This window comes from Buceros rhinoceros, unplaced genomic scaffold, assembly GCF_000710305.1.
Source record: "Buceros rhinoceros silvestris isolate BGI_N320 unplaced genomic scaffold, ASM71030v1 scaffold9042, whole genome shotgun sequence".
Lineage (NCBI taxonomy): Eukaryota > Metazoa > Chordata > Aves > Bucerotiformes > Bucerotidae > Buceros > Buceros rhinoceros.
In genome coordinates, this window is record NW_010398264.1 from 723 (window position 1) to 13,600 (window position 12,878).

At 43.1% G+C, this 12,878-nt stretch overlaps 1 protein-coding gene across 1 annotated transcript in view; it reads right to left on the reverse strand.

Annotated features, from left to right (window-relative positions):
• Positions 1 to 1,317: 1,317 nt before the first annotated feature.
• The window catches only part of PTPRB (protein tyrosine phosphatase, receptor type, B), a gene marked incomplete at both ends in the record, with an annotated part of 41,529 nt that continues 29,968 nt past the window's right edge, over positions 1,318 to 12,878 (reverse strand). Inside the window, 13 exon segments of the mRNA XM_010131028.1 lie at positions 1,318 to 1,453; positions 2,663 to 2,826; positions 3,036 to 3,158; positions 4,207 to 4,341; positions 5,160 to 5,236; positions 6,400 to 6,490; positions 6,953 to 7,034; positions 7,140 to 7,157; positions 7,274 to 7,357; positions 9,025 to 9,124; positions 9,640 to 9,746; positions 10,872 to 11,115; positions 12,376 to 12,525. Of these exon segments, the coding sequence (XP_010129330.1) occupies positions 1,318 to 1,453; positions 2,663 to 2,826; positions 3,036 to 3,158; positions 4,207 to 4,341; positions 5,160 to 5,236; positions 6,400 to 6,490; positions 6,953 to 7,034; positions 7,140 to 7,157; positions 7,274 to 7,357; positions 9,025 to 9,124; positions 9,640 to 9,746; positions 10,872 to 11,115; positions 12,376 to 12,525 (1,511 nt within the window).

A 12,878-nucleotide genomic window follows, 5' to 3' on the forward strand; every position in this document is an offset into this window, starting at 1 on the left:
TCCGTCAGCCTGTCTCTGGGATGCTGATTGCGAATTCTTCCAAGGGTGGGACTGGTTACAACACGGAGCTGGGTAAGACTTGAGCCAGTGCTGGTTTGGGGCAGAAGTGCACATAGTGCTGGTAGCAGGAAGGTGGGTTGCTCCTCACTATTGCTGAAGATACTTTGCTTGAGTCCGGCTGCCTTTTGACTTAGATGTCATGTCAAGCTTATGCCAAAGGTGAGCTTTGTATCACACATCTTTAGTTGTCTATAAGCCTGGTGCCAAATCTTGAGGTAGTTGCCTCTTTTTTTCCATCTAGGGAAAAAGAGCCACTCTGCTGAGAGGCCTGTCTGCCTTTGCTGACTACGGCTGATGGATCTGTCTGTAAGGATGCTCAGACTGGGCTGAGAATCTGTCTTGCCCCCAACAGAAGGTCTTCTGTAGTTCTAGGAAACCTCTCATTTGTATTCCCAGTTGAGCCTCTCTTTATACCCACATGTGATTTTTACACCTATCAGGAAGTGCTGTCACTGATACTTTCATTTCCAAATTGCAACAAAGAGAACCATTAGTATCAAGCTACAGGCAGAGCCATCAAACTTGTTCTGATTCCTCTATCAACAATTCGCAGGGAAAATGTAAAGACTGTCTCCAAAACTTGCCTTTATTAAATCAGCTCCTAAGTGTTTAGCTGCTATTAGTGTAACATGATTTTCTTGCAGTTCTAAAAGCACAGAAAGAAATCCCAAACACGTACTTTTTCTTCACTTCGAGAATAAATGCACTTGCTTTTGCATAGTATGTTAGGAGAATGCTGATCGACTTTCCAATACTATTAACGAAAATGACAGAGCAGCTCAATAAAAAATGAACTGCAAAGCCACAAGGTCACAGCACTTAGGAGTTTTAAAATTATGTGCATCTAATTTTCTCTGCCCTCCATTCCTTTTCCCTATTACATCAACACATCTGTCTGGTTTGGGCTTGTCTTCCAAACCTGACTCTGAAGGACCTCTCTGCTCAAAGCTGGACACTGCGCTAACATAACAATGTGCTGTTAAGTGTCTGCTGCATAATGCTTCTGGGGTGATTGTGGGCCAGTGCCAACAGCAGAAATCTACAGGAAGCCTAGCTACCACCTGTTATGGTCTGGACCTGCCATGTGAGTGCCAGTGGAAACAATCCTGAACTAGAAATTCTAACAAAGCTAAAATACACCTAACTGCTGTTTTACAGTGGAGTAACTATGAAGCGCTTTGAGAGCCTTTAAGGCGCGAGACTGAGTATTATAAACTGCAGCTGGTGTCGCTGTATTGTAGGCTATCCAAAACTTACCTCTGTCTGAACCATGTGAACCCGGTGGAGCCTTAGATCATGTACTGCTGCACAAATGTCAACAGTGTCCTTTGAATCCAGCTGCTGCAGAATTCGGTCCAGTGCAATGAATGTGCCAGTCCTGCCAACACCAGCACTGGAAAAGACAGCAACCCAAAAAGTTTTAAAGGAGATGGATCAAAGCACTCACTATTCTCATGTGATACTTTTGTAAAGTATCAGATCTCCAGGGCGAGAAGCTCATTGTTCAAATAGCATCTCTGGGACTTCGTCTAGGGGAGTTTGTCTAGAAAGGAGGAGAGGATACTGATGGCAGAGGTATCTTCGCTACTGTCCGTACTGCTTTCATCAAGCTACACTGAGAGAACGCACCTGACTGTAACTTTTAAACCTCTTCTCTCCAGGGATGAACCAGTAGGCTTGATTCTAAAAGATCAGTGGGCTTGTGCCTTATGGAAGGGCAGAGTAAGGCAAGGTATCCCAAAGACCCCAGTAGGTGAAACGTTGGGAAGTGGAGTGTGAAGACAGGAGGCTGGGAGGCGGAAAGTTGACCTGGAGACATCTGACATGTTGCAGCACGTGATATACAGGCAGACACAGGTGGGGTCACGTAAGATACATGGCTCAGTGCATATAGTGGGTGGGGGGGTCAGATACTACATTCACGTAGTACCAGCGAGCATATGGCTTTATCAGAAGATACACACAGAAACACTGCACTCTCTCTCTCACTCTGTAATGCTGTACTCTGCTGCAGCTGGCCAGTGGATCACAGATCAAGCAGTCCAGTTTTGCCTTTTTTCTATACGTGTACAGGGGTGGATCACGCAGCAAAGGAAAAACTGCAGCCCCATGGCTGCCAAGATGGCAAAACAGCAGAAGAGCATGAAAAGGCAAGTAACAAGCGGGAGTCTCAGTCAGAGTGGGTGAAAGAATTGATCTGTCAGCTAGTTTCAACATCCATACGTAGCCAGATTCACCCCTGGGTATATCTTACCTTTTCAGAACACTCCTTTGTGATTCAGATGTTGGCCCGCAACAGCAGCACATAGGCAATTTAAGAATGGAAAAGTTTATGAGCAGGGCTAGCTGCTGACACTTTCAGTGCTCTCCGGTGGTCCCACAGAGATTCAGTGGTTCCCTGAGAATAATTTTTGGAACATCTCCAGGGTGAGGTTGTGGGCAAGTGCCTTGGGAATGCTGCTCTGATGTATCTGGAGACAGGCCTATCAGCTATCTCTTGGGTTCTGTGGCTGCCCGTGGCCTAACGGAGGTAAACATCTGGGATCTTCCCAAGGATATGCACAAAGGTTCTGTGCCTCTGACCTTTTGCTACTGCACATACCTGCAGTGCACAATAGTCGGTCCTGTGTCTGGAGTCCTGTTGATATAATCCCTTACAGTTCTGACAAACTGGATCAGGGACTGGGTGGTCTCTGGCACACCATGATCCGGCCAGACAGTGTAGTGGAAGTGACGAATGAGCCTCGTTGAGTGAAGCTGCTCTTCCTATTGGGATACAAAATTGTGGGTCATCAACACAGACAATAGAGGAGTGGGGACACACAACATGCACTTTCAAAGCAAATGCTACAGCTGCCACCAGAGATGAGCTGGGCATGATGAAACTGTGCTACAGCAGAAGAAAACCTTCCTAATATAGGTTTGCAGGTGTTTTAAAGTCAATTAACTAAAGAAGAAAAAAAAGACAAACATACACTGCAGATTTTAAACTCTCGTATTGTCCATTCTGGGAGCACCGATTCAGACAGCATCTCAACAATCAGGTCTCCATAGTACAAGGAATCCTGGTCAAGGGGCCAGTAGTGATCACATTTCACCTGCAAGGACACAGAAAAAGACAGATTTAGCATCAGTAACAGCTATAAACAATGCCTCTGTTCAGCACTGGCAGAAGCACACTTCAGACCTCCTGTGCCTGGGAATGAAGGAACAAAGGCAGCAGCTGAATTCAGAGAGAGATGCCACTCCTTGCATGTCAGCTCAACAAACCAGGTCTGGGATGGGAACAGGCTAGGATGGGGCTGGGAAATGGAAGTTCTTATCACTGACGTTTGTGATGGGTGTAAAGAAAAGCACTTCACTGATGCCTCTTCTGGATGCCACATTTTCTGCACCTACTATTCTCAGAGCTATGCTTGGATGAGAGCTAGGCCTCCAGTGCCCACCTCCCCATCTCTTGCTGTGACATGAGAGTTGGGCTCTGCTCAGAGCCAGTGAGGTGCAGGAGACAGGTGGCTGCCTGTCCTACATCTGCTTTCATCATCTCCTCAAGATAATCACTACAAGTTTGTTTAACCTTTTTATGGATCTAGTCCCTGTCTTACAAAGGGTGCAGGATGTGGTCATACTTGGGGAAGGGGATTGCTGAGACAGCTAAATAACCTACCTACACTTGCACTCAGTAAGATTATCAAGTTTATGAGTGTTCTCTTTGCTTACTATATCAGGGCTTATGCATCAGAGAGAATTCCATGAATTCAATGATCAACGTTTGCTCTCTAGAGTTTATATGTAAAGCAGTAGTTGATTGGAGTTGATGGGATAAACACATTTTTGCTGGTGGTTGTCCTCCTGCATGCTTAAAGGGGTTATATGAGTGAGTGAGCAAAGTCCTGGATTATAGACCAGAAGCACTGAGTTCTGTTCGTAGCTCCAGCCTTGACATGCTGAATGTTCTTGGGATGGTCACTGCATCCTCTCTTCACAGCTTTAATCTGTCTCCAGTCTTTGGATTATACATCTTACCTCCTACCATATATATCTCCTTGACTGGGGCCTTTGGCGTTACTGTGATACAAATAACAGGCATAAACTTTTAATAGATGTTAAAACAGTCACTAATAATAAAGAAAAGTCACTGCTCACCCGGCCCTTCTCAACACACTGGGTTACCATGACAATATTGTGAACATTTTGCTCCCATGCCATCTTCCAGAACTCATCTTTGGTGCCAGGCAAAGGGCCCTGAGTCGCTATGTACTCCCTGCGGAAATTATTGCCCTGCAAGTAAAGAGAACTCCATCAGTTTCCATAAAGGCAGAAAAAAAAGATCTTCTAGAAACTGAACAACCCACGGGATTGCAGCCAGGGCTCTGCTGCAACAATGTCCTTGCTGTTGGGACAATAGTTTTGAGAACTCAGCTGTTGCCTTGGACCTGGAAGCAGAAGGCTGCCTGGAGCAGAGAGGAGGAAGCGACTGTGACAGTGTATCTAAATACTGTTCCTTTACTAGCAGTCAAAGCTTTTCTTTGTTTTATTGTGTTCAGCATAGTCTCAAGCAATTTTGGAGCTACTAGAGGTTTTTGTTTTATTTATTGTTTTTAATAAAGTAGCTGAGTTCTGGCTTCAAATCTGGATGACTAAAGCTATTGCTATTATCAATCACAACTCTTTGGCAAAGGGCATTATTTTAATCTCAGCCAGTTTCACCATCCTGCAATGTGCCAACATTGTCAGGATGAGCTACAGCTCCACAAAAAGGATGCCACCAGCAGTGATAGCTACAGTTGTTGTGGACACTGCATAAAATCAGTGACCTTTAAAAATGTGTCCTTGGCCAATTAGACCTGCTACCTTACATAACTACAGCAATCCAAGAAAGTGTCCTTAAGTGCTGGGTAAATCACTCACAGTTAACTTAATGGCAGTCAGACACAGCCTTTCAGCACACCCACAAAATGAGGTCTGAGACTTTTAGCTCAAGTGAATAAATGAAGGGGGAATGGATCCTTAAGCATCCAGCTTTATATACAGTTTTAGAGGAAGGACAAATTACCACTGGAGAGAGGACTGTAAAATACTGTCCTTGAGACACTTACTGGTATGTAGCTTGCATTAATGTAGTCCGAGCAAGGGTCATCATCCACATTGGACAGCTTCACTCTCGATGTATCATCTAGAAAGAAATTGATTACAAGAAGCTCATGGCTGGGTCTTGATTTTCAGTACCTCTCCCATTTACAGAAATACACTTGCAAAAGGACTGGCAGCATTATTACAAGGATTTGGTATGGAGAGCTAATTCAAAGGGTAACTGTTTACATTTGTACCGCCTCCTTCATCTGTAAGTGCTGTTGAGTGTTACGAAGAGTAGGAGATGGATGGGTAAGAAGGAAACAGAGTATCCCAAAATTCTTCTACTGAGTCGCACAGGATTTGTTAGGGCAACAAAAGAGCCAGAACAGCATCCTCCTTTGATCCTGTCAGCAATATGCTGTCCTGGAGAGTAGTGCCCAGCACTGTCCTTGGAAGAGTGGTAGTGTTTCAGTGATCTGCACAGCTTCCAAGCTGACATGTGTGAGCACGTCAACCATCTTTCCCAAGTAAAGAACCTTCTGAAGAGAAGTACATAGTGCCTAAGCCACCAGGTCATGGATTCACGAGATAAAGCCATGCTGGATCTCAGTCAGGTGTTGTTTCTTGCATGTTGTGGGCATGCTCCCCAGCCTGGCACAGCTGGCAGTACACAGGAAATCCTGTGAGGCTGTGCCCCAAGCACATACCACATCCGGCAGCAGGGCAGCATGTGGTGGAGTGAGTCATGTGGTGTTCCTCCTCCATGCACAGCATGTGTTACCTCCAAAACTGCTGGACAGGAAATTAAAGGGGGACACTCTCAGTGACAGGTCTTTCCTTGGGAGAACAGGCCTAACCTCACAGAGGTGTCTTACCATGCAGAACCACACTAGCTCTCCATTGTACAGTAGCTGTCAAAAAGCACTGAATGGATGATACCCCATATGTAAACAACCCTACTGTTATTGCTACCACCCTTGTTATCAGCAGTGACTGAATGCCACTAAAAGGCCGGAGCTTTTTCTCTCTAGACCAAACACTAGTCACATCTCTAGTGTGAAATGAAATTACTGGTCTGTTTGAAGCCATTCAGGGCCATACATCATCCATCTTCAAGCACCAGAACCCGAGCTGCAGAGGTATTTCATCTCTGACAGGAAGGAGGGAAGGGATTGGCTGTGCTCTCTTTTCCACTAGCCTTGCTGAAAAAAGTGAAAAATAGCTGTTGTGATGTAATATTACACAACCAAACCTAAAACTCACAGGGCAATATATTATTGTATCGATTTTTCCCTCTGTTCTCTGGCAGAAGTGCTATGTCACATGTCTGGTTTCGACCCACATCTTTCAAGTCCTGCAAAAAAAAGGAGGAATAAAATGTGAGGTGAAAATAATTAAAGGACATGACAAGACAGGGGGACATAGCGCTTATCAGCTCTCAAAGGTCATGGACAGAGAATGAGTGGTTTTTAGAAAAAAAAGCAAACTTGAATTAGATAGCTAATCATACTAGTTTAAAGCAAGCACATAGCTGGCAGGTGCTTTCTATGCTTTATCACTCAGATGTGCCACACAAATGAATGCTCCTGACCTCAGCCAGATAGGTACCAGGAAAAGCCAACAACCAGAGGATGCTAAGCCAAATGAAGAGCTGGTTTCTGCACTAGGACAAGTGGAGCTCAGGTGAGACTCTCAAACTTACTTGGATTTGTGTGAATAAGTCAAACAAATGCAGGCCTTTCTAATACATTAACCCATTGATTCAGCCAGCCTGCCCCTTCATAAAGCAAGTCCGTTGCCTAGGTTAGGATCTCACCTCATATTCCTTGGACAGGAGGTAGTTGGAATCTGCTTGAAGTTTGGTGAAATGTGCTTCAAAATGACTGACTTTGATTGGACTAAAACATTCAACAGGAGGAAGAAAATCACAGGATGAATCACAGTCATAATTTAGCCAGCTGGTTAGCAAGAAGCTTTTTTAGGTATTAATTTTTTCTTTTTACCTGGAAGTTTTCCGGTTCCTAGAAATGATTTCGAAAGAAAAAGAAACACTTCATCAGTGAGTGACCAGATGAGACTGCTCATCCATGAAGTCATGTTAAAATACTGCTCTTAGAAATAAAACTTTCGACATTACCCTTTTTGCCCCAAGTTCAGATGGACTGACAGTGGCCTGTCCCTGCGAATGCTCAGCCTTGCTGTAGGTCTCTCATGGCCATTGCTGGAATAAAAAAAATGGTATTATGTTTTACTGTAATGTTCTGATACTGGTAAGAGCTGCCAATAACATAACTGACATTGGAAAAAAGTGGTAAGTGGGAAAAAAGGAATTTTAAAAAGTCTGTTTTGATTTGTAGTTCTGATCATGTGACATTGCTCTTAGCTGTGGCACAGACTTTTCTTGTATTTTTGTTTGGTAATAGTCATGCAGAGTGTATGCACATCACAGGCAATAAGAATTCTTGCTCTGAAATACTCACAGACCAGCCTATCATTAAGGAAGGTGTCCTGTGCTAAGACAGGCTCTAAATCAGTTTGTTCTCTACATACAGAGAGGAACATGTAGGTAGATTTTCAAAGCTGTAAAAGGTCTACAGCTTCCAGCACACCCACTCTGCAGATCAGGCCTCTAAGAGATGCCTGTGTTCACAGCAGGAGTAAGTGGCAGCACCACAGTAGGCTTTCGGAAAGCCGCAAAGGTACTGACTCCATACGGTTAGTGTTGCCTGTCATTCTTTCACTGCCACCTCCTCCTTCCACACACCTCCCTTAGAGAACACTTTCTCCTTGTGTATGGTGAGGGAGTAGTACTGCTGGCTATATAACTCACAATAAGAGACCACACTCTATCCGAGGTTTATCGACACTAAAAAAAATGCAATGAGATGTGCAAGCCGGAAAACACATCAGTCTGCACTCCATTCATGCTCTGCATGTCACTATGTACGGAGATGGCTAGGAGTGCACAAGTCTATACACGAGAAGCAGATTTTATTTACTATTGCTATTGATTCATGCCTTTTTTTTTTCTTTTTGGATGGCATATAGATGAATAGAATGAATTTGTTCACAGAGCCTAGGAATAGCATTGTTAAAGGGTAAATCCATTCTGGCTAAATGCTATGACTAGTCGGAAAATGGGGTTTTTAAAAATGTGGAATTCTGGCATCTGAAAAGCTAATTCCAAACAAAATGCATCTAATCTTGTATCAGTAAAAGAACTGTATTTCAGATTTTCAGAGTTTCCTGTGTGATGGAAATGTTGATTTTTTTTTTTTTCCCCAGAAACCACAAGGAATTTCACATCAATTATGTCATATCTCTTTCATTCATGGAAAATAGTTTAAATGGATAAAGCTTTTTTCGAACTTGAGATAGAGTATTTAGCTTTTAAAAAACATACTTATATTGTAAATTGCATCTACAAGGAGAAACATACAACTATAATTGACAAAAAATGAGAAGTAAAGTTTGAACTAATCTTTTAATCACTGAAGTAATGCCACACCTTAAGATTTTGGAACTGAAATGATAAAGTCAAAATTAATAGTTTCAAGAGCCTCCCATCTATAATGCAGATAAAATTAAACATTTCATTTTTGACAAAAGACATTTAGTCCAAATGATAAACCATTTTTTTGGAAATATTCAGACTGCTACTGAAAACTAGAAGTTACAAGGATCCACTATGAGATAATTCTGACTAACGTCAGTAGGTATTTGCATCAAGAATACACAGATCTCTTAATATCTAAGCCATTAGTGTATACAGATGTTGGGAAACATAGATTTTATCTGTTGAATAGTTCAGTGCATTCCTCCAATTTTACAATTACGCTTTAAATATTGTAATGCTGAAATGAATATTGAGAAAGGGGCTCAACTTACCCAACTTTTCGTCTGCAGACAATTAAAGCAGTAACAGCCACTAACATCACAATCAGAAACAAGCCAGCACTCACACCTTCAATAACTCCAAACAGAGGCTCTAGAAACAAAACAGTGTATTATATATCTTGAGGAAAAGATATGAAGAACCAAGGTATCGATAACTTTCAGGGGATGTGTTATTATCAATCAGCTAAAGAAAATGGTTAAATACAATGAAATGTAAGGCATTTAAACACTTAGCTAAAACCTGGTCTTGATCTTCCGTCCTTATTTTTTCCAAACATTACACAAGGTCTTTCATTCTCAACCACGGTAAAAGAAAGCACAGCTCCATTATATGGGAGTTTAGTTCTCTCGCACTTTGAAGCTTTCTTGGTGGTAGCTTCACTGAGCATTCACGCTTCCCTCTTCTGTCAGCAGTCCTCTCATTTTTCACAGTAAGGCTGGATAAGCCACGGCTCCAGCCTCATTTCAGGGAAGCCTTCAGGACATGCACAACAATCTGGTTTTGTTCCACTTCTTGCAAATAGTTCTAGATACCAGAGGGTTCTGATGAACAATATGTAATCACATGCTACAGTCACTGAAAAATTTGAAAAGCCAGAAACTAACCCGCCTCTGTAGTGATCGGTAAAGAGAAGAAGGTGTCTGCAAAGAGTGGTTTAGGGAGCTCCTTTGGGTCTTCACTGAAAAGCTGGGTAAAAGCCCGTATGCTGATCCTGAAACAACCAGTACCATCATAGTTAGAGCTCATCAGATGTTCAGAAACAACAGCAGAAAAATGTGCCCCTTAGAGATAACTGAAGTCTTTCCACTGACCACAGACACGTTTTAATGCAGGCACCTGAGTTAAATACTACAGCTGGGAGAGCCCATCTAGTACAGGTGGAGGGCTCAGAGGTACCCTGGCAGAGGCTCTGGCTGCTGGCACACTGTCAAGTGTTAGAGTAACTCAAACCAGGACATACACACAGCCTGATTGTGCCTGAAGGCAGGACTAGCAGAAGATGTAGTGGGAAGAGGACTCAGAAATGCTTCTCAGAGATGTTCTCCCTTCATGTGGCTGGGCTGTGCTACTGGGGAAATGTTACAGTCCTCTTGGTTCTCCTGGTAATGTGGGCATTTTCCTGACTGAGTTTTTGGGAAATATGCCCTAATGAGAGCAGACTGTGTAAGGGTAGCACTGTCTTGGTGATGATGAGAGGCTGACACGCGTGATGTGCACAGCCTGGCACATGCCTTCAGTCCATTAGGCTGTCCAGTGAGCAGCTTGCAGACCTCTTGAGAGAGTATTTCCCTGCAGGAGGGGCGTGACTGAGCTGCACAGGAGCTCATGTTTGGTCTCAGAGCCTGTGCAATTGCTGAGCCTGATCTCTGCAGTCACCCTCTTCTACACCCTACAGCTAAATCAGGCCTAGCTCTGGAGCCTGGGTATGGTGCCACAGGTTAGAATAACCTCCAGGTTTTTCTAGCTTGTTCCAAAGGACCGGTGTGGGGTAGAGGTGCCAAACAGATTGAGTGAAGCATCCTTGCCTTCTCCCGTTAAGTACCTCTTCTGATGTAAGTCTTCCCAAAGACAGATTTAACAGCTACAGGAGAGCTCCCCATCAAGTTGAGGGAAATAAACAAACCTATTCACTGCACCGAGTTTCGTGCATAATTAATCATATCGTTTCCATGCTAGTGAAGGACTGGTTCCTACCTATGGAACAGGGGCATGGATAAATTCACGAAGAACATCATATAACCCAGTTATTAATCTACAGAAGCTCAAGTGTATCAGGCACACAGACAACATCATGCCTAATAATGTGACAGAGCACAACTACCAACATAAATCTAACCTGTAAGCAGTCCGAGGCTTTAGAGGTCCATCGCAGAATTTCTGCTGATCTGGATCACACCTTCCCCCCAGATTTTCCATTTCTCCTCCAAGCTTAATGTCAAAGCTTTTATAATCACTGTCAGGGTTTTCAGCACATCTACTGGCAAAATAATTTGTCTGGTAGATACGTATAGAGTCGTTATGTTTGTACTCCAGGTAGGAAGGTAAAGGGTGCTGCTCATCAGGCTTTGGTCCTTCACTACCTACATCATGTGAAGAGAAAGACAGAAGGTTTACATACCACAGCCATTAACATGATGCAGTTCATAGACTCAAACTGTTGACAGACATATTCTTACCTAACTTTCTAGCATTCTTGGAGGCTGCCCAGATTACCTTGTGAATACAAAGCTACAGTGGTTAGGGTACCTTGTTTCCAGTACCAACCTTGCTATTATTTTTTCAGGGAACTTCAGACAGATTTCCTCACAAGACCGCATAGTAACTTTTCCAGATACAATACTGTGATAGGCATGCACAGGTCAAATTCAGTGCTATGACTTTTTTTTTCTGTGCTGTTGGTGGGAATCTCTGTGATCAGCCAGATTCCTGGATCCTACCATCATCTATTTCAAAAAGCATGTAAAAAACCATCCACACACTGACAAGTCTACTGTAGAGGGAGAAAAAGCTGCAACAGGAAATGACAGGAGTCCCCGGAATGGAAACTCACAATAATGAGTAAAAGACTTATGTAGGCAAAGCCATGGCAATGAGTAGTCCCTTTCTCAAAAAGCTTTATAGTCTGCACAAACATTACAGAGTAGACAGTGGAAATATTATCTTTGGTTTTTTTTCTTAAGGGCTGATAGATGGAGAGAATAAGAAACTTTCTCAAGGGTCACAAAATATGCCATGGCATGCCAGTAAACGAAGCCACTTCTAAAAACAAGGTATTAATTGTTAAGACATCTATCTGTTTTGTCACATATAGGTCAACCGCAGAAAGGGAGGTTTACATGCATGCTACAAGGGTAACTTCTGTTCTGTTGTACAGCACTGCATGCAAAGTCATTTTCTTCAGTAAGCGAACACTATGTGGGAGATGTTACCTTTGCCTTCTCAGCATGAGATTCTCCAAAAGAGTTGCCTTAGTGTTCCCATGCAACATTTAAACTACCTTTTGAGATCTGAACAGCAAGTGAACAGAAAGGCAGTTGTTTCTGTGTTCACTGCCAATGGTATCCAATGTAAGTCTCCTACTGTGGAAATTTCCTGAACATACACGAGAGCCAATCTCTATAGAAGATACAGAAGATAATTACTGCTTCTAGCTGAGGTCTGCAGCTGTTACCAAGGAGAAGACTGAGTTCCTAAGTACCCAGGCTAGGGAGCAGTTATAGAGCCAAAACCTCTGTGAAACTCAGCCAGTAGATGAGGAGAAGCTCCTTTGCTGTGTAGTGACAGGGGTGTACCTCCTCATGTATCTCCCATAGAGAATGGTATTAAATCATGACACTTACCATCAGCCTCTCTCACAACCACAGTAAAGTACTTCACAGCTCCATTAGTATCACTAAACCAGCTGCAGTTAAAAGTAAAATTGATGGAGGACTTGGTAATCAGCACCTCTTTTTTGTTCACTCGTATGTCTGGAGGTGGCTGAGGGGGACCTGGGTAATTAAAAATAAAAACAATAAAGAGAGAGAAAGCATTACCTACGTATTTGCTGCAACCTAGACCTAGCAAGGGAAATGCAATTGGTAATAAAACTCAGCTGACTGGATCCAAGCCTCTGAATCTATGCTCCTTGCAATCAAGAAAGTGTCTTCACCTCCCACAGGGAAACTGTCAAAGGATGAAACAAGTCATCAGCGAGTTAACCATAATAACAGCGGCAGCTCCTCAGTAGGAATTCCTGCAGAAGCCCACGAGGAAATGCATTAAAGTCTTGCTAAATCTATGAAATCAGAAATTGCAGCTACTAAAAATGACATGGGTTTTAAGCCAGGTATTTGGAGGCCAC